General features: G+C 46.3%; 1 protein-coding gene across 1 annotated transcript in view; it reads right to left on the bottom strand.

Moving 5' to 3' along the window:
* Window positions 1-4,340, bottom strand: part of TOP2A (DNA topoisomerase II alpha) — a 78,856-nt gene extending 74,516 nt beyond the window's left edge. The window contains exon 1 of the mRNA XM_056547505.1: window positions 4,183-4,340. Coding sequence (XP_056403480.1) covers window positions 4,183-4,203 — 21 coding nt within the window. The 5' untranslated portion in view covers window positions 4,204-4,340. The remainder of the gene's footprint in view (window positions 1-4,182) is intronic.
* Between the last annotated feature and the right edge of the window lie 17,857 nt (window positions 4,341-22,197).

Genomic DNA, 22,197 nt, shown 5'->3' with positions numbered 1-22,197 from the left:
ACCGTACGTCATAGTGCATTAAGTACCACGGCATCATGACATACATTTACGTCCATTGTTGTGGATTAAGGACCAGAGCATTTTTTTTGCAAATCTGACCAATGTCACTTTACACATTAATAATTCTGGGATGCTTTTACTTACGAATTTGATTTAGAGACAGTTTTTTTTTGTGACATTCTACTTTATGTTAGTGGTAAATTTTTGTCTAAACTTGTATCATTTCTTGGTGGCATGGGGGCTTTGTCAGAACACACATGGCCTTCAATTCCAGCAAAATTCTCTCCCCAAAAAAAAAAAAACTTTTGCTACTTCTCTTCTGAGCCCTGTAGCTCGCCCGCAAAGCACTTTATATTTACATATGAGGTATTCCCTTACTCAGAAGAATTGGCGTTGCACATTTTGGGAGGCTTTTTTCCTATTACCCCTTGTGAAAATGAAAAATTTGGGTAACACCAGCATTTTAGTGACAAACATCAAATTTTTCACGTCCAACTTCAACAAAAGTAGTCTATTATGTTGCTTAAGGGGTGTAGTTTCCAAAATGGGGTAACTTTTCTGTGTTTATGTCAGAACCGCTGCAACCTGCCACCCCTGTGCAAACCACCAATTTTGGCCTCAAATGTACATGGTGCACTCTCACTCCTGAGCCCTTTTGTGTGCACGCAGAGCACTTTACATCCACATATGGGGTATTTCCATACTGAAAAGACAATGAAAAGTATGGGGCAACACCAAAGTACGGGGCAACATCAGCATGTTAGTGTCATGCTGGTGTAGACCCCAACTTTACCTTTTCATGAGTTGTTAAAGGAGAAAAAGCCCCCAAAAGTTTGTAACAAATTCTCCTGAATTTGGTAATACCCCATATTTTGACACTAAACTGTTGCCTTGAAATACGACAGGGCTCCAGAGTGAGAGAGCGCCATGCGCATTTGAGGCTTTGCATTGGGGCAGACCCTACTCCCCCAAAAATACCCTGCTGAAGTGTTTCCCAAACAGGGTACCTCCAGCTGTTGTAAAACTCCCAGCATGCCTGGACAGTCAGTGGCTGTCCAGCAATGCTGGGAGTTTTGCAACAGCTGGAGGCACACTTGTTGGCAAACACAGTTAGGTAACAGACTAGCTCAGTGTTTTCACACCATTGTGCCTCCAGCTGTTGCACAATTACAACTCCCAGCACGCATGGCCAGCCAAAGGGCATACTGGGATTGGAGTAGTGTGCATCCTTCTGTTGCATAACTACAACTTCCAGCATGCACTGACTGCCGAAGGGCATGCTGGGAGTTGTAGCTATGCAACAGCTGGTGGCACCCTACTACAACTCCCAGCATGCCCTTTTGCTGTCCGTGCATGCTGGGAGTTGTACTAATGCAACAGCAGGAGGCACACAGGCCTCATTTCCTGCTGCTTGGATGCTGCCCTCCTCAGGACCTGCCGCCTCCAATCGTCACGGGAAGTACATCCCCCGCCCGGAAAGCCCTGTGATTGGTCGGCCCTTCACGGCCGACCAATCACACAATTTACTACTGGTAAAGGGTGATTGGTGCTGTCTCGGAAAAACCGTATTGAATTGTATACTTTTTTTTTTTTTAAACATGGGAGTCAATGGGAACTGTACAGAACCGTATGTGCATGCAGTTCCATTGGACCAGTTTTTTTTATTGAACTTTCAATCAAACAAGTGAAACTTTATTCATAACTAGCTGAGAACACGGCGTTGCCCTGTTTTTCCTTCCTAATCCTTGTTGGTGAGGAAAATCAACAAAGGAGGAAGCTTTTCACTTCATATCCCGTCCTCATATATTGTTGTCCTATCCCAACCTCAGGTGGGACTGATTTGTGATGAAGATATTGTAAGCTGAAAACAGAAGGGGACGTGGCTTTGTGGGACTGGGCAATGGGGACTGGGGTGATTTGCAAGCCAGACCAATACACAAAAAGGGTAGATAATAGGGTGGGGCTTAAAATGTGTCTGTGAGATGGGGTGTGGTTTGGAAGTCTGACTGACACATTCACCAGGAGATGCAGAACTGAGTTTGTGGAGTAAGGTACTGGAAGTCCTATATACTTGCATGGGACTTGAAACATAAACCCATCTTTTATATAAAGGTGTAGGTAAGGGTTAATTTAACTATCATATTTTATTTCACATAAGTAATATGTGCACCAGGTATTATTGAAATATCTCCAGCCGTATGGAAGTTGTGGGAACACATTTCCCATTGATTTGCATGGGACTTTAAACAAAAACCGCGACCCTCACAAATGGGGGAGTTAAGGGTTAAATTAACTATCCAATATTTTAAGTGGACATATAAGAAACGTGATTGATTATCGAAATATCTCAAGCCATTTAGAAGTTATGCAGTCACATATTTCCCATAGACTTGTATGGGACTTTAAACAAAAACCCCGCCCCTGGCAAATGGGGGTGAGTAAGGGTTAAATTACCTATCCTATGTTTGTTGTTGACATATAAGTAACTTTATGCTGAGAGCTGTAGTACCACCCCTACTATCTCATACACAGTCTCAGGCATAAAAGATATATACAGATATATACAAGGACAGAACATGCTGGGAGTTGTACCACCCACTGGCAGCTTGTGTGCAAAGTTACGCTGGAAGCTGTAGTACCACCCCGACTTTTATATACCATTGTTTCCCAACCAGAGTGCCACCAGCTGTTGCAAAACTAGACCTCCCAGCATGCCCAGACAGTCCTTGGCTGTCTGGGCATGCTGGGAGTTATAGTTTTGCAACAGCTGGAGGCACCCTGGTTGGGAACTACTTTTATATACAGTCACATGCATAAAATATATATATAGGGAGCTGCAGCACCAAAACTAACTTCATATTCAATCTCAAGCCAAGGGCAGAACATGCTGGGAGTAGTAGTGCCACCCACTGGCAGCTTGTATGCAATGTTACGCTGGAAGCTGTAGTACCACCCTGACTTATATACCAGTGGTCTTCAACCTGCAGACCTCCAGATGTTGCAAAACTACAACTCAACTACACCAAAAAAAGAGATACCAGTATACTGATTGATTACGAAAATAGTGAGTAAACTTTATTAAAGTGCATTATAAAATCATACATAAAATACAGGGCACTATACAGATGAAAGCTACAGAAAAAAGGTAGTGATACTGAATTCACAATGGTAAACAATAAGGACAGCAGGGATACAGTACACAGATATCAAATTGCAACAATGCAACAATTGCAATTTGATATCTGTGTACTGTATCCCTGCTGTCCGTATTGTTTACCATTGTGGATTCAGTATCACTACCTTTTTTCTGTAGCTTTCATCTGTATAGTGCCCTGTATTTTATGTATGATTTTATAATGCACTTTAATAAAGTTTACTCACTATGTTCGTATTCAATCAGTATACTGGTATCTCTTTTTTTGGTGTAGATAGGTTATGATAGGATCCAGTTTACGCAATTGCCTGTTAGCCAATTGTGTTTGTTCAGTGACAGAGAAAACTACAACTCCCAGCATGCTGGGAGTTGTAGTTTTGCATCATCTGGCAGGTCCACTGGTTAGAGACCACTGGTATATATCAGTGTTTCCCAACCAGGGTGCATCCAGCTGTTGCTAAACTACAACTCCCAGCATGCCCAGACAGCCTTTGGATGTCTGGGCATGCTGGGAGTTGTAGTTTTGCAACAGCTGGAGGCACCCAGGTTGGGAACTACTGTTATATACAGTCACATGCATAAAATATAGAGGGAGCTGCTGCACCAAAACTAACTTCATATTCAATCTCAAGTCAAGGGCAGAACATGCTGGGAGTTGTAGTACCACCCACTGGCAGCTTGTATGCAAAGTTATGCTGGGAGCTGTAGTACCACCCCGACTATTTACATCTTGTAATAAACATGATAGGATCTGTAGTACCCCCAACTACCTGGTTATAAGCAACTTCATGTCTAAGAGAAAACATGCTGGGAGTTGTAGTAGCCCCACTGCCCATAAATGAACATGTTGGGGGGGTGTAGTACTACAACAAACACATGTCTGCACTGTGCACGTATTGCGTCCCACAGCCACCTGCTGAGGCGGAGTGAATCCGCTGGGACTTGTAGTTCCACAGCGTCGTAACTAGCGGCCGGAAGTTGACAGAAGCGTCACTAATTCCCACTCACACTAGTGAGGAGATACTCACATGAAGGGGTTCGGTCTCCATCTTGACGCGTTACACAAAACCGACGACCGCTAAGCAATTCCGGCACTGGACCTGTCGCTTCCCCGCCCGGTACTGAGATTTGGCCGTTACTGAACCAACTTTAACCCGCCGAAAAGCCTCAACCAATCCGCGGCCAGCTGGAGATTGAATCATCCAATCACAGTGCTAAGGGGCGTGGCCTATACGAACGCGCCAATTAGCGTACCAACGGCTACTTGTTTCCTCAGGTAAAAAAAAATCCTCTCAGGAAAGATGGCCAATTAGAAGAGTGCTCGGGGTAGTGGGCGGGTCTTTTGATATGATTGAAGTAGGAAGGGACCAATGGAATGTTTGCCCTGGTATCAAATGAATGTTTGCAGTGGCGAGGGGGCACGTGTTAGTAGCCGCTGATTTACTATTATCTTGTAGGAACAGTTACTGCCCTCTAGTGGTCAGGTCCAGAATTAGCAAAGTGTTTATCTCTTTCAAGGTAATTTAGCTCAATCCAGGGCTCAAGTCCTTCAGGAACTGAGTTTTTTTTCCTGCAGGAACACCATTCCCATTAGGAGTCCTCCTGCAGGACCAGCCCTTAAGTGGAAATATTGGATAAGTTCCCTCACTTTTTTTTTTCCAAGACTCGACCCCTGGCCAATTTTCAGTAGGAACCTGACCATTGTTATCAAGGGAATAAAAAAACGGAGCCGATTCCTTCCAGATACAGCACCACACCTGTCCTGAGATTATGTGTGGTAAGGTATTACAACTTTGCTCCATTCACGTAAAGGGGTACTCCAGTGGAAAACTTTTCAACTGGTACCAGAAAGTTAAAGGGGGCACTCCGGCGCTTAGATATCTTATCCCCTATCCAAAGGATAGGGGATAAGATGCCTGATCACGGGGGTCCCACTGCTGGGGACCCCAGTGATCTAGTATGCTGCACCCCGTTTATAATCAGTCCCTGGAGCGTGTTCGCTCCGTGTCTGATTTCTGTCAATCACGGGGCCGGAGTGTTGTGACGTCAAGGCCCCGCCCTGTGTGACGTTATGCTCCGCCCACCTTAATGCAAGCCTATGGGAGGGGGCGTGACAGCTGTCACGCCCCCTCCCATAAGCTTGCATTGAGGGGCGGAGCATGATGTCACACAGGGGCTGAGGCGTGACGTCACATGCTGCCGGCCCCGTGGTCGCCGGTAATCAGACCCGGAGCGAACATGCTCCGGGGACTGATTATAAACTGGGTGTGGCGTGCAAGATCACGGGGGTCCCCAGCAGCGGGACCCCTGCGATCAGGCATCTTATCCCCTATCCTTATCCCCGCTCCAGCAGATGTCCGCCATGTTGCAGCAGATCATCTCTACCCAGCAGCAGCCTACTCCACCGCCTGTTCCTGCTCCTCTGCCAGCAACTGTTTCCAGAGTACTCCTGTCCCTGCCTGAGAAGTATGCTGGAGATCCGAAACAGTGCCGTGGTTTCCTTACCCAGTGTTCTCTGCACCTCGAGATGTCGGCCGACTTATTTCCTTCTGAGCGTGCTAAGGTGGCATTCATACTCTATCTGCTCACCGGGAAGGCCCTGGCCTGGGCTACACCATTATGGGACCGCTCTGATCCTGCCACAACCTACGTCCAGCGTTTCTGTCGGGAGTTTCGGAGTGTATTCAAGGAACCCGCCCGTATATCCTCTGCAGAGACAGCTTTGCTAAATTTGACCCAAGGAGGCGGTTCTGTGGGTGATTACGCTATCCAATTCCGTACTCTCGCCTCAGAGTTGAATTGGAACAATGAAGCCCTATGTGCTACATTCAAGAAGGGACTAAGCAGTGAGATTAAGGACATTCTAGCTGCACGTGAGATACCTGCTAACCTTGGTGACCTCATTCTCCTGGCCACAAGGATTGACAAGCGTTTCTCAGAGAGACAAGAGGAACTCCTTCAAGAAAGAGAGAAGGCTTGTACAGGACTCTATCCTCGCTTGTCTCCGGTTTTTCAGCGTCCACTGCACCTCTTCTCTGGTCCTCCCGCCGTGGAAGCCATGCAAGTGGACCGGTCTCGTCTGACCTCACAAGAACGGAGTCGTTGCAGACTCGAAAATTTCTGTACTGCGCTAGTACCGAGCATTTCCTCAGAGACTGTCCTCTCCGTCCTCCACGTTCTGGGAAACGCACGCACCTAGTAAACGTAGTAGAGTCGTTGCTAGGTGTGGATTCTTCCTCTCCATGCCTGACGGTATCTGTGCAGCTTTCCGTGCCTGCCAAGTCTTCCTTCACTGCCACAGCCTTCTTGGATTCTGGATCTGCCGGCAATTTCATCCATGCCTCCTTGATAGACAAGCATCAAATTCCTGTGGTCCGTTTGTCCAAGCCTTTCTTCATCTCTACAGTCAATGGAAAGAGACTTACTACTACTGTCCAGTACCGCACTCCACCTCTACAGATGGACATTGGCTTTCTGCATACTAAAAGTTTGGAGTTCTTTGTCCTACCCTTTTGCTCCTCTGAACTCCTCCTTGGTTTGCCCTGGCTTCAGCGCCATTGTCCTGTCCGGGATTGTACCACCGGAGAAATCCAGAGTTGGGGGTCCTCTTGCTTCGGCCGCATCTCAAAACTGTATCCGTCAAGCAAGACCCTGTTGCTTCTCCGCCACTAGGCCTTCCAGTACCCTACCACAGTTTTGCTGACGTCTTTTGTAAGAAGCAAGCTGAAGTTCTTCCACCTCATAGACCCTATGATTGTCCGATCGATCTGATGCCAGGGACTACTCCTCCTCGGGGTCGTATCTATCCACTCTCTCCACCAGATACTCTTGCCATGTCGGAGTACATCCGAGAAAACCTGCAGAGGGGTTCAATAAGGAAGTCCTCTTCTCTAGCTGGAGCCGGTTTTTTTCTTTGCTACTAAAATGGACGGCTCCCTCCGCCCATGCATAGATTATAGAGGTCTTAACAAGATCACAGTTAAGAACCGTTACCCTCTCCCCTTGATCTCTGAGCTCTTTGACCATCTGCGTGGGGCCAGAATTTTTACCAAGCTGGATCTCCGTGGAGCTTACAACTTGATCCGAATTAGAGAGGGGGACGAGTGGAAGACCGCATTTAACACACGGGATGGCCATTTTGAATACCTGGTGATGCCCTTTGGCCTCTGCAACGCGCCTGCCGTGTTTCGAGAATTTGTCAGACATTTTCAGAGATCTGCTTTACACCTGCGTGGTCGTTTACCTTGATGACATTCTCATTTTCTCCTCAAACCTTGAGCAACACCGGGAACATGTATGCCAAGTCCTTTCACGTCTTCGAAGAAACCGCCTCTACGCAAAAATCGGGAAGTGCCTGTTGGAGCGGCCCAGTCTGCACTTTTTGGGGTACATAATTTCCGCCCAAGGTTTACAGATGGACTCGGCTAAGCTCTCCGCAGTTCTGGACTGGCCATGCCCCTCTGGACTTCGTGCCATCCAAAGGTTTTTGGGTTTCGCCAACTATTATAGGCAATTCATCCCTCATTTCTCCACCCTGGTCTCTCCCATAGTGGCCTTGACCAAAAAAGGTGCTAATCCCAAATCGTGGCCTCCTCAAGCAGAAGAAGCCTTCCAGTCCTTGAAAGACGCTTTTGCCACCGTACCTGTAATTTCCAGACCGGACCCCACTAAGCCTTTTTCTCTGGAAGTGGATGCCTCCTCCGTGGGTGCCGGAGCCGTGCTCACCCAGATGTCATCTAGAGGCAGGACCCTAATTTGCGGCTTTTTCTCCAAGACCTTCACCCCAGCCGAGAGAAACTACTCGATTGGTGACAGGGAGTTGCTGGCCATCAAATTGTCTCTTGAGGAGTGGAGACATCTTCTTGAGGGATCCATCCGGTGTCCATTTACACGGACCACAAAAATCTTGCCTATCTTCAGTCCGCACAGAGGGTTCAATCCACGCCAGGCTCGTTGGTCCCTGTTCTTTGCTCGCTTCAATTTTGTGATCCATTTCCGTCCGGCAAGCAAGAACATAAGGGCAGATGCCCTCTCCCGCTCTTCAGATGTAATGGGTGACGAGACTACTCCCCAGCATATTATTCCGCCCGAGCGCCTGATTGCCGTTGCTCCTGTGGACCTGCGCTCTCTTCCTCCTGGCAAGTCCTATGTGCCTCCTCGTCAGCGCCTTCAAATCCTCAAGTGGGGTCACGCTTCCTTGTTTGCAGGTCACCCAGGAGTCCTGAAGACACTCCAGCTAATCACCCAAAGATCTTGGTGGCCTTCCGTGGAGAGGGATGTCTCGGACTACGTCCAAGCTTGTGCGGTCTGCGCACGGGACAAGTCGCCTCGCCAGAAATCAGCTGGATTGCTCTTACCTCTTCCTGTGACCCCATGGTCCCACATCACCATGGATTTCGTGACCGACCTTCCTCCTTCCCTTGGCATTTGGGTGGTAGTGGACCGTTTTTCCAAGATGGCGCACTTCGTACCACTACCTGGGCTGCCCTCTGCGCCACTACTGGCTAAGCAGTTCTTCAAGCACATTTTTTGTCTGCATGGTTTACCCACGCATATTGTTTCTGATCTAGGTGTGCAGTTTGTATCAAAATTCTGGAGGGCTCTTTGCGGTCAGCTCAAAGTGAAATTAGATTTCTCTTCCTCTCACCACCCCCAAACAAAACGGTCAAGTAGAACGAGTGAATCAAGTCCTGGGAGATTATCTCCGACACTTTGTTTCTTCTCGCCAAGACAACTGGGCAGATCTCCTCCCGTGGGGAGCGTTCTCTTACAATTACAAGAATTCCAGCGCTTCCAATAAATCTCCATTCTTTGTGGTCTACGGACTTCATCCTCTACCTCCTCTGCCCTTGTCTGCCTCCACAGCAGTTCCCGCAGTTGATGAGCTCATCCAGGACTTCTCCACTAATTGGTGTGAGACTCGTACTGCCCTTCTACAAGCCTCTGCCCGCATGAAGTCCCAAGCGGATAAAAAACGCAGAGCTCCTCCGTTTTTTTTTCCCCCTGGAGACAGAGTGTGGCTTTCAGCCAAGTACGTTCGTTTTAGGGTCCCAAGCCACAAACTGGGTCCTCGCTACTTAGGACCCTACAAGATTAGGAAGAGGATAAATCCTGTGGCTTATCAGCTCCATCTCCCTTCCTGCCTTAGGATCCCTAATTCGTTCCACGTCTCCCTCGTTAAGCCTGCCATCTTTAACCGCTTCTCCCCTAAAATCACCACTCCCACTCCTGTGGCTTCCAAAGTGGTTAGAGGAAGAAAATTATTTCTGGTCAACTGGGAGGGCTGCGGTCCTGAAGAGAGATCTTGGGAGCGGTCAGGCGACAGAAGGACCGGGAGGCTGAGATGTTACGGGGGGAATCAGACGTCAGGGCCACAGCCGTATCGCACCCTTTGGTGCTTCGTCAGGCCCTGACGAAGCACCAAGGGTGCGATATGGCTGTGGCCCTGATGTCCGATTTCCCCCCCCCCCCCCCCCCCCGTAACATCTCAGCCTCCCCGTCCTTCTGTCGCCTGACTGCGATGTCACAGACCTGATCCCTTGGAACTGGTGAGCTGCTCCGCAATATTTGCCTGTCTTTTCTCAGCGTGAAGCACCACCCGTATTGATCTATGGACTTTCAGTGTTCAGCTAACAGCACACATTGGGTTAATATTATGTATCTATGGAAGGAATTATAACAGTGCCGGATTTTTCTCTGTTTTTCTTCTGTGGAGTGGCATATCTTTTATTAGATATTGCAGGATTGTAGAAAAAAATGGAGAAAGCCGCCTACTAGCATGCTGTCTGAGTCAGAATTCTGGCTTTTTGGAGATTCTGGCTCTAGAAGAACCTCTTCTAGCTGAACTGGATCCTCTGCCACATCCAGGGTTTCCATTTTGTCTGGCTCTCTGTGGAGAACGGTCGCATCTTGACTGGTTGTAGCAAACACGAAAGGACCTGGCAGATAACTGCAGATATTTACTCTTCTTATTGGAGAGCTCCTCCATAATGTTATCTAATTCAGGACCAAATAGCTTGGCTGGATTAAAATCCAAGTTACAGAGGATATATTTTGAATTTCTCCAGGCCAGGGTCTTAACCAGAGAGCTCTTCTGGGAGCAGATGATAAGGCCATGTTACGTGCTGACAACTTCACCTGCTGACAGTTGGCATAATACAAATAATCCATTCCCAAATTGATATACTTGAAAGCCCTAAGTATGTCTTCTCTACTGACTCCAGAATCTATGTCGTCCTGGACCTTGGAAAGCCAAGACTTCATGGCCCTGAGTACCTCAAAGAAGGCACTGCCAACAGCACACTGACTAGAGGATGCAGTGTAGGACCGTCTGAGGGTTACCTCCATGCGTTGGTCAATAGGGTCCTTTTAAACTTGATCAGTCGTCTGACGGGATGATAGTTCACTTTGAAAGTTTTGCGATAACATAATCAACCTTCGGAGGATTAATCCATTCCTTGGATTTAGACTGGTCCAGTGGATAGAGGGTCTTGCAGCGCCTATTGAGAATTGGCACCTTCTCTGGATTAACCCATTCGGACTTCATGAGCTCTGAAATTGTGTCGTCCACTGAAAAGACCCTGGGTCCCTTAGAAGTAGAAGGAACCTCTCCTTGGTCTGCTGATGTACCCTCCGTTTGCACAGCCCTGATGAATCTAGGGAATTTCTCAGCAGGGAAATGCGTCTTTCCTCGCACCTCCTCATCTTCTGAGCTGGATGATTTTGTCTCATCCACAATTCTGAATTCCTCATCAGAATGCACAATGATGGGAGTATCAACTCATCTAGGCTTCTTGCTTGGAGGAGGGGCCACCACTAAGGAGTCTTTTAACTCCTTGATGGAGCCAAAACAAATTATTTGACCCACACAAACATGTCCTGCATGGATGGGTCCTGGTTTGGTGGTAGCCTGGGATGACAGGAAGCACAGATTGGGTAATCATATCAATCAGGAAGAGGGACCTTACAGGAATTGCATTCCAGATGTCTGCGCTTATGGGAAGACTTGCCAAGAGGCTCTCTGCGGCCTCCCAATCCTCCAGATTCCAAAGAGGACATCTAAGAATATATAAATATATCTATATAAAGAAAAAAAAAATCAATATCAAGCACAATAAGACAGAGTCAACCCCCCTGGAAAAAAAAAAAACTACAATTATAGAGAATAATAAGCTCCTAAGCAATAAAGCAGTATACTGGGAAAATACAGAATACCAATCAGTATGGCTCCAAGAGACTGAGCCTAACCACAGGAGGGGTTTAAATAGTCACCGATTCGCGCCAGAAATCTGTTCCGCCCACTTCCGTGTCACGGACCTAAACACATTTTTTATTACAAAAAAAACCCCTCCAGGATAAACAAATAATATAACATAAACTTCTGAATGCATGATCTTATTGAAACTATCTGCAGAAATCCCTGTCATTTTCACCACCGCGACCGCAAGAAAAAGAGCTTCCAGCACCGCCGGAAGTGACGTGGCCGCCGCTATTCGGGCCCTTGGACTCCGGCAAGATGGTGCCTTGCCAGAAGTGGGCGCAGGCCTCAGAGCTCCGGCCAGCGGCTTCTGGACTACAACAAAATGGCGGCTCACACTGGAATCTGGCGAAAGACCCTGAAAGAAAAAAAAAAGGATAATTAAGGTTAGCAGGGGAGCTCAGGAGCGTCCATGCTCACATAAGGACAGAAAAAAAAATCACTGTCCTGATGTGAGAAGGGCGTTTTATAGCCATTGTAGAGGAGGTACCTATGATTTATTTGTTTTCATAAAAAAATCCCCGGTCCTAATTAGCTCACAGGGGCGGAGACACCCGACCTTAAAGGGGTAATCCGCCCATAGACATTTTATCCCCTATCCAAAGGATTGGGGATAAGATGTTAGCACCTGTAGCACCTGCCGTTCGTTAAGAACGCTGAGTGTGGTGCCGGAGGCTCCTGATGTCATGGACATGCCCCCCCTTGTGACGTCATGCCACACCCCCTCAAATGCAACTCTATGGGACTTGCATTGACTTCACAAGGGGGACGTGGTTGTGACGTCATGTTCTACTGGTGCTGCAGGGAGATAGCGGGAGTCCCAGCGACAGGACCCTTGCGATCAGATATCTTATCACCTATCCTTTTGACGTGTCTAGGTGAGATGTCTAGGGGGCAGAGTACTCCTTTAACCCCTACAGGACCCATGACGTAACGGTACGTCCCGACACCCTGGGTCTTAAGGACCAAGGACGTACATTTACATCATGGGCAGTTCTGGTCCCCGCCGTGCGGGGATCGGACCGGGATGCCTGCTGCAATCATTCAGCAGGCATCCCGTGCAAATGCCCAGGGGGGTCATTAGACCCCCCCCCCCCCCATGTCGGTGATCGCCGCAAATCGCATGTGAATTCACACATGCGATTTGCGGCTATTCCGGCGATCCGGGTCACGTGCGACCCGCTGACCCGGAGATACAAGGTGATCGGAGGTGTATGATACACCCCCTATCACCCACTGTATCTATGGGGAGGTGGCGATTTTGCCACCCCCCCAGGATCGCTGCTATTGGCTGGATGATCGTCCAGCCAATAGCAGCCGGCAGGGGAGGGGTTAACAGCATCTTCCCGCAGCTCCCGCCGCTGGCTGAGTTCAGTCAGCGGTCAGAGCTGCTGGAGGAAGACCGGGACCCCCCCCCCTCTGCCAAGATCGGAGCCCCCAGAGAAGAAAAGAAGCCCCCCATAGATCAGGGAAAGCATACAGCCCAGGGAAAGGTAGGGTAAATAGTAAAAAAAATAAAGTAAAAAAAAAATTTCCCCCCCCCTGACCCCCTAATAGGTCCCCAAGGGTCTTCTGCAGTTTTTCAGTGTGACCCGGGCCCTATTAGGGGTTCAGGGCGCTGCATTAGCCCCCCCCCCCCCATTTTTTTTTGGGCTGCAGCATTTTTTCCCCCCCATATAACTGTGTGTGATTTCTAATCACACACTGTTATATATAGTATACACCAAGCACACACACAGTACATAAACCCCCCCCCACACACACACGCACTACCCTGAGGCCGGTCATCGATCACTTAGGGGCCAAATTTTTGGAGGCCTATGTACCCCTCAGGGAGCTCTCGGTTGATGAGTCTCTTATCAGTTTTAAGGGGAGACTCATCTTCCGCCAGTATATTCCCTCGAAGCGGGCGCGGTATGGCGTGAAGCTCTATAAACTTTGTGAGAGTACCTCCGGGTACACTCTTAAGTTTAGAGTGTATGAGGGACGAGATTCCCGTATTGAACCCCAGATTTTCCCCCCACTCTGGGTGTTAGCAGGAAAATTGTTTGGGAGCTTGTGCACCCATTGCTGGATAAGGGTTACCACGTGTACGTGGACAACTTTTATACCAGCATCCCTCTCTTCACATCCCTTGCCGCCAGATCCACGTCCGCTTGTGGGACCGTGCGGAAAAACCAGAGAGGCCTCCCTCTAAATTTTGTTAAGACACCTATTCCCAAGGGTGAGTCCCGTGCCCTAGCCCATGAAAACCTGTTGCTGGTCAAGTATAAGGATAAGAGGGATGTCCTTATGCTGACCACTATTCATGGCAACGGCAGCTCACCTGTCCCTGTGCGAGATACAACACCGGTCCTCAAGCCCGATTGTATTCTGGACTACAATCGGTATATGGGGGGAGTTGATCTTTCTGATCAAGTCCTCAAGCCATATAACGCCATGCGGAAAACACGGGTATGGTACAAGAAAGTTGCGGTCTACATGGTACAGGTTGCCATGTACAACTCTTTTGTACTGTCCCAGTACGCTGGCAACACAGGGACATTCCTCCAGTTCCAAGAAGAAGTCCTAAAGGTCCTGATCTTTGGCGACCGGGAAAGAGCAGGCCGGACTTCCCAAGGAACTGAAGTAATAGGTGCCAGGATCGTCCCAGGCCAACACTTTCCAAGTGAGGTCCCCCACACTGGAAAGAAGGGACGAGCCCAGAAAAGATGCAGAGTGTGTTACAAGAGGGGGATTCGGAAGGACACCACCACTCAATGTGACACTTGCCCAGATAATCCGGGCCTCTGCATTAAGGATTGCTTCAGGGAGTATCACACTTCCATGGAGTTCTAAATTTTCCCTCTTCATTTTAATTTTCCACAATTTGACCCAAATGTACCAAGTCTAGAGTACATTCCAAGTTTTAACCCCATAAAACCACTAAATTGCCTAAAAAAATATTTAATCCAAAAAAAAAAAAAAACTGATAGGACCTCTGGGGGTATTTTTTCATGGGTCACTGAGTCACTATCATCGGGGACTTTTTATGTTGCCTCAAATGCGCAGCGCTCTCTCCACCAGAGCGGGGTGCGCATTTGAGGCAACAAGTTAGGGACAGCCAGACATATCACATTCCAGAATGATGATTCAGAGTATAGGGTTTGGGGCGGGCATATTTTTTTGTTTTGGCTGTGCTCTGGGTCATCATTCTGGGAACATAATCTGTTTTATAATTTTATGTCCCACTGTACCCCATTTTAGTTACTTAGTGTACCCCAGTTATTTACCCCATGTAATGCCCCCCACTGTTCTGGCTCCATAGGAGAAAGCCAAAGCTCAAGGACCCTGACTGATCTCCGGCACCTCTGAGACCGGTGTGCACGCTGTTTACGCCCAGACTTGAGGTATGTACTTACTCCAAAGAAATGTATTTACACATTTACAATGACATTTTCTCCTTTTACCACTTGTGAAAATGAAAAATTTGGGGTAACCCTAGCATTTTAGTGTAAAAAAAATCAAATTTTTCATTTTCACATGCCACTTCATGAATATTTATCAAACACCTGTGGGGTGTTAAGGCTCTCTGTACCCCTTGTTATATTCCTTGAGGGGTGCAGTTTCCAAAATAGTATGCCATGTGTTTATTTTTTGCTGTCCTGGCACCATAGGGGCTTCCTAAATGCGACATGTCCCCCCCCCCATTTCAGCAATATTTGCAAATGTGACTCCTTCTCTTCTGAGCATTGTAGCGCTCCCGTAGTGCATTTGACGTCCACTTATGGGGTACTTCCATATTCAGAAGAGATAGGGTTGCAAATTTTGGGGGGTATTTTCTGCTATTAACCCTTGCAAAAATGTGAAATTTGGGGGGGAAACACACATTTTAGTGAAAAATTCTTTTTTCTCTTTACATATGCAAAAGTCGTGAAACCCCTGTGGGGTATTAAGGCTCACTTTATTCCTTGTTACGTTCCTCAAGGGGTCTAGTTTCCAAAATGGTATGCCATGTGTTTTCTGGCACCATAGGGGCTCCCTAAATGCGACATGCCCCCCGAGCAAAATTTGCTCTCAAAAAGCCAAATATGACTCCTTCTCTTCTGAGCACTGTAGTTCGCCCATAGTGCACTTCAGGTCAACCTATGGGGTACCTCCATACTCATAAGAGATGGGGTTACAAATTTTTGGGGGTATTTTCTGCTATTAACCCTTGCAAAAATGTGAAATTTGGGGGGAAACACATTTTAGTGAAATTTTTTTTTTTTTACATATGCAAAAGTCGTGAAACCCCTGTGGGGTATTAAGGCTCACTTTATTCCTTGTTACGTTCCTCAAGGGGTCTAGTTTCCAAAATGGTATGCCATGTGTTTTTTTTTTTGCTGTTCTGGCCCCATAGGGGCTTCCTAAATGCGACATGCTCCCCAAAAACCATTTCAGAAAAACGTTCTCTCCAAAATCCCCTTGTCGCTCCTTCGCTTCTGAGCCCTCTACTGCGCCCGCCGAACACTTTACATAGACATATGAGGTATGTGCTTACTCGAGAGAAATTGGGCTACAAATATAAGTATACATTTTCTCCTTTTACCCCTTGTAAAAATTAAAAAATTGGGTCTACAAGAACATGCGAGTGTAAAAAATGAAGATTGTGAATTTTCTCCTTCACTTTGCTGCTATTCCTGTGAAACACCTAAAGGGTTAAAACGCTGACTGAATGTCATTTTAAATACTTTGGGGGGTGCAGTTTTTATAATGGGGTAATTTGTGGGGTATTTCTAATATGAAGACCCTTCAAATCCACTTCAAACCTGAACTGGTCCCTGAAAAATAGTGAGTTTTAAAATTTTGTGAAAAATTGAAAAATTGCTGCTGAACTTTGAAGCCCTCTGGTGTCTTCCAAAAGTAAAAACACGCCAATTTTATGATGCAAACATAAAGTAGACATATTGGAAATGTGAATACAAATTTTTTTTATTTGGAATATCCATTTACCTTACAAGCAGAGAGCTTCAAAGTTAGAAAAATACAAAATTTTCAATTTTTTCATCAAATTTTGGGATTTTTCACCAAGAAAGGATGCAAGTTACCATAAAATTTTAGCACTATGTTAAAGTAGAATATGTCACGAAAAAACAATCTCGGAATCAGAATGATAACTAAAAGCATTCCAGAGTTATTAATGTTTAAAGTGACAGTGGTCAGATGTGCAAAAAATGCTCTGGTCCTGAGGTGTAAAATGGCCTGGTCCTTAAGGGGTTAAGGACCAGAGTATTATTTTTTTTGCACATCTGACCACTGTCACTTTATGCATTAACAACTCTGGGATGCTTTTACTTATCATTCTGATTCTGAGAGTTTTTTCTTTTTGTGACATATTCTACTTTATGATAGTGGTAATTTTCGTCGAAACTTTGTGAAAATTTCCAAAATTTCTTGATTTTTTTTTTTATTTTTCTACATTTAAACTCTCAGCTTTTAAGGAAAATGAACCTGGCAAATAAATTATATTTTGATTCATACTACTTTATGCTCACATCATAAAGTTGACATGTTTTTACTTTTTGAAGACATCAGAGGGCTTCAAAGTTTAGCAGTAATTTTAAAAAATTTCCACTAAAATTGCAAAATCTGAATTTTTCAGGGAACAGTTACATTTTGAAGCGAATTTGAGGGTCTTTATTTTAGAAATCCCCCATAATTTACCCCATTAGGAAAACTGCACCCCTCAAAGAATTCAAAATGACATTCAGAAAGTTTGTTAACCCTTTGGGTGTTTCACAGGAATAGCAGCAAAGTGGAGGAAAAAAGTCAAAATCTCAATTTTTTACACTAACATGTTTTTGTAGACCCAGTTTTTTCATTTTTACAAGGGGTATAAGGAGAAAAAGCCCCCTAAAATCTGTAACCCTCATGTGACTGTAAAATTCTCTGTGGTGCAATAGAGGGTTCAGAAGGGAAGTAGCGACAATGGGCTATTGGAGGGTGATTGGCGAACTTTTATTAAAGTGGGACATGAAATGCTGGTTTTATCCCAAATTTTTCATTTTAACAAGTGGTAATAGGGGAAAAAGCTCTCCAAAATTTGTAACACCATTTGGAAATACCCCATATGTGGACAAAAAGTGCCCTGCGAGTGCACTACAGGGCTCAGAAGATAAGGAACAAAATTTAGCTTTTGGAGAGTGAATTTTGCTGAAATGGTTTTGGGGGGGCATGTTGCCTTTAGGAAGCCCTCATAGTGCCAGAACAGCAAAAATAAAAATAAATAAACACATGGCACACTATTTTGGAAACTACACTCCTCAAGGAAAGTAACAGGGGGTGCAGTGAGCATTTACACCCCACAGGTGATTGACAGATTTTTGGAACAGTGGGCTGTGCATATGAAAAATAAAAATGTTTATTTTCTCGGACCACTGTTCCAAAAATCTGTCATCTGTGGGGTGTAAATGCTCATTGCACCCCTTGTTACATACTTGAGGGGTGTAGTTTTTAAAATGGGGTCACATCTGGGGGTTGTTTATTTGCATTTATGTCAGAACCACTGTAACTATCGGACATTCCAATGCAAATCACCAGTTTAGGCCTCAAATGTATATGGTGCGCTCTCACTCCTGAGCCCAGTTGTGCGCCTGAAGAGCACTTTACGTCCAGATATGGTGTATTTCCGTACTCGGGAGAATATGTGTTACAAATTTGGGGGGTCTTTTTCTTCTTTTATCTCTTGTGAAAATGAAAAGTATGGGGCAACACCAGCATGTTAGTGTAAAAATTTTTTTTTTTACACTAACCTGTTGGTGTAATTCTCAACTTTTCTTTTTCATAAGGGGTAAAAGAAGAAAAAATAAAAAATAAAATTGGTAGCACAATTTTCTCCCGAGTATACTAATACCCCATATGTGGCACTAAACTGTTGCCTTGAAATAAACAGGGCCCTGAAGTGAGAGAGAGCATTGCACATTTAAGGCCTAAATAGGGCTTTGCATAGTCGGACCTGGATGCAAGCATTACACTTGCCTCCACCACTTAAAATACCCTACAGCAGAGTTTCCAAAACAGGGTGCCTCCAGCTGTTGCAAAACTCCCTGCATGCCTGGACAGTCAATGGGTGTTCGGCAATGTTGGGAGTTGTTTTGCAACAACTGGAGGCTCAGTTTAGGTAAGTGTAGTGTAGTGCTTTTAGGGTACATTTGTGGTGAGGGTGTGATAAGGGCAGATGTTGTTACCCCAGAGGCAGATGGCATTAACCCCTTGTGTTTATGATGCCAGGGTGTGGTTTTACCTCTACTCGAATCTATACTGCTGGATCCTGGGTTAGACACAGGGGCAAATAATGACTCCAACGCCAAGTTATGGAACAACGGCAGCTTTACTAAGCCAGACAGGCGTAACAGTCTATTGGCAAGGCCCAAGGAGGTGACCAGTGACTTCAGAGACCACAGGGCTTGCTGGGACTTATAGTGGAATTGGACAATTTGATGCAGGGCCACGAGAACTTGAGACAGACTTGACTTGGACTGACTTGACTGAGACTGACGACAGACTTCATCCCGTTTGTAGCTTACCAAGCTTTGACTTGGATCTGGGAGGTAGTGGACTTGTGGCTACGTGGTAGACTTTAGGCCTCCTTAGGACACCAGACACTCTCTCCGGACTTGACCTCACTGTAACTCAGCTAAGCAGGAAAAGAGACTGAGCTAGCTCCACCCAGGGCTTATAGGGGGGAGACTCTGGAGGGGTCCCATAGGTCACCCTGTAGGTCACATGATCACTGGTACCTTCCTGGGTTACAATCACATAACAACAGGTATAGAACAAATTATGTACATTGCATTGAATTGAATAACATATACATTGTTATGTACATTGCATTGCATTGAATAACCTATACATTGCTTAACTATTCAGGGCACATAGGTGAAGGGGAGGTCCAAGGGTCACGGAATGGAGTCTGCTTGACAGGTCAGCTATGGTACAGGGGTGCAATTCCTGTACTGGGCCACCACAAACTCCCCCTCTTAACAACAGCCGTCCTTGGCGCCCAGTCCTGGAGGGTGGACGACATGATGTGGCCACTGAGGCCTGATGATAGCAACGAACAGTTCCTGGGGCATTTTTAAAAATGTCCTTCTCAGGGCTGGTGAATAAACAACTTGGGAAAAGTCCATGTGGCATTGATGGTAATGTCCTTACATGCTCAATTCATGAAGTTGTGAATAACTGGGATTAAAGGGTACCTCTCATCAAATAAACTTTTGATATATTTTAGATTAATGAATGTTGAATAACTTTCCAATAGTATGTTAATGAAAAATATGCTTCTTTCTATTGTATTTTTCCCGATCAGTCCTGTCAGCAAGCATTTCTGACTCATGCTGGAGTCCTAAACACTCAGAGCTGCCAGCCTGCTTTGCTGCTGGGGCCCTTCGGCTATAGCTACTTCTCCCCAGAACATTATACAAATAGCAAATACAACATTTTCTGACAAAATATGACAATATCACCTGTAAAAATAGTAGCTCTGTCACTGTACGTGTTTACCTAGGCTTCCAGGAGAACTCTCTGGCCAGAAGAGCACCCTGTACACGATGGACAGGAAAAGGGTTAGACATAAGACATTACTGACTATTATGGACAGGATAATATACATTGGTTACCTACAGTCCTGACTAGACATCACATTTGACTAGTTCAGATGCACACAATGCTATGTACAACACTGACTATTTGTACATGAAATGACATTAGAATTATGTATTCTATACTGACTAGAGTATACTGAATATACTATGGACAAATAACTTTTGTATAAAGGTACTATTATTCTCTGTACCTAGCTGGTAACTGTCATGGCAGTAAGGTAAGTGGATACGCTTCTCCTGACAAGGTCAGGATACCTCCTATACAATTGCCATGAGTAAAAAGGACATTAGACACTTAACAATACAATCTGACAACAGTGACAATAATTGCATTCACTTGTGCAAAAAGAATAAACAATATATTACTCTGAAAATAATTCTGGCGTACCACTCCACAGTTCTGGTACATTAGATTTCTAAGTAAATGATCTCGGCAATAAGCAGGGCACACGCACTTATGCAAATGGTTACAGGAGTTCTTGGTGAGTCCACCAGGCACTTTGATTAAACGTTGCATAACCTGAAAAACAGAGGGACTTCCACAAAACAAAGTTAGTCTCTCAACTGTATAGCAAAGATATCACACATAAATTCTTCAGCCTGGGAATTTTCCATCCCAACCTCGCCTGTCAAAGATCTTCCTAGGCTGGGACATATAAACAGGACCAAGGGACTGTGCCCCCTCCAAAGGACTAACACGTGTGTTCCAATTTATCCTGGACAGGGTAGACTCAGTGATGGTGGGACTAATGGTAACCACCATTTGCACAGCAGCATCTTGCGCCACTGGGGGAATAGATCTTGGTGCCTGTTGGGCTGGCCAAACCTCCTCCTTAGCAGGAGTAGGCTGAGGCACTTTAGTTGGTGCCGGGTGGTTAGGCCAAACCTCCTCAGCAACAGGAGTATGCCTGGGCACATCCGCAGACGACTTGTGTAGGTACTTCAGTGCCATGACAGGCACCCCGGACAAATAAGTTTCCTCTTCTTCTTGACAAGGCTCCTTGGTTATGGGGGCAATAAACCAAAGGGATCAGCGTCCCAGTCATCCGATGGAAAATATGCAAAAGAAATCTGCGTGGAATTCTACGGACGGGTCACTGCTGCCACCCACTCTCCTCTAACGCTTGAACTGGAGTGTATTCCACAATCTCCTCGCTTTCCAGAGAATGCATTTGGATTGGGAGATGGTCCCTTTTAACTGCACGTCTATTCAAAAGGATGGTTCCACCATGATGACAGTCCATGAGTGTGCCCAACCCCCGCACTTTGTCAAACGTTATAACTGTAGCTCTGCGCCTTTCCAGGGGTGGCTCTCCCTCTCGGGGGTGGTGCAGCATCCTAATGTACAGGGCCTCTAGGGTTTTTGTGTCCTGTTGCCGCGCTTGGTGTACTTCATAAGGTAATGGTTTTGTCCCATACTCTTTTCTTCTTTGTGCCCTCATCTACTCCACTATTTCGGCCACTTGGGCTTCTCTCTTAGCCCTCTCGGACTGGGCCGTTGGAAACGGTGGATAGGGCTTCCCTGGCAGGGGTAGAAGATGCTCTCTCATATACTGGATCAGACTGGGCTAATCGCCAAATAGCCACCAGGGCAGCGGTGGTGACAAGGGGGGTGCTGTAGACTTCTGGACCTGGGGTGTTTGCTCTGGGCTGGGGGTCGAAGGAGGGGTAGAGAAAGCAGTCTCAGCCGAGGTATTCACTTCTGACTCCTATGTATGGATCTCCGCCCAGGATCCCCAGGTCCAGTGATGAGGGGACAGCCTCACCAGCGATGATCCTCTGGAAGATGCCGATGTTCCTTCTGCTGGAGTTTCTGGCCATGCTCCATCATCCTCGGGCAGCGGGACTTTGAGATAGGCTTCTTCCGCCCCATGGAGATCCTCTGCAAACGATCCGCCAGCTCCTGAAACTTGTGCCCCGCAGCAACTTTCCAGGCCTTTGGCGCCATCTTGGGGCTCTCCGACCTTGTGCTTGCTTGCTCTGCCATGTTGCTCACCTCACAGATTTCCGGCAAACTGTAGAGGTCCAGTGGCGCTGTGTCCTTTATACAGGACTTCGTGAAAATGTCCGCAGGCCAGAAGTGCGTCAGCGGTGCAGCGCTGACTTCCGCTCCCCAACAAGGGACAGATCTTTCAGTTTCCACTTGGGATTCGATACAGCAA

Source organism: Hyla sarda, chromosome 12 (genome assembly GCF_029499605.1).
Source record: "Hyla sarda isolate aHylSar1 chromosome 12, aHylSar1.hap1, whole genome shotgun sequence".
NCBI lineage: Eukaryota > Metazoa > Chordata > Amphibia > Anura > Hylidae > Hyla > Hyla sarda.
This window is presented reverse-complemented; position numbering and strand designations above follow the sequence as displayed.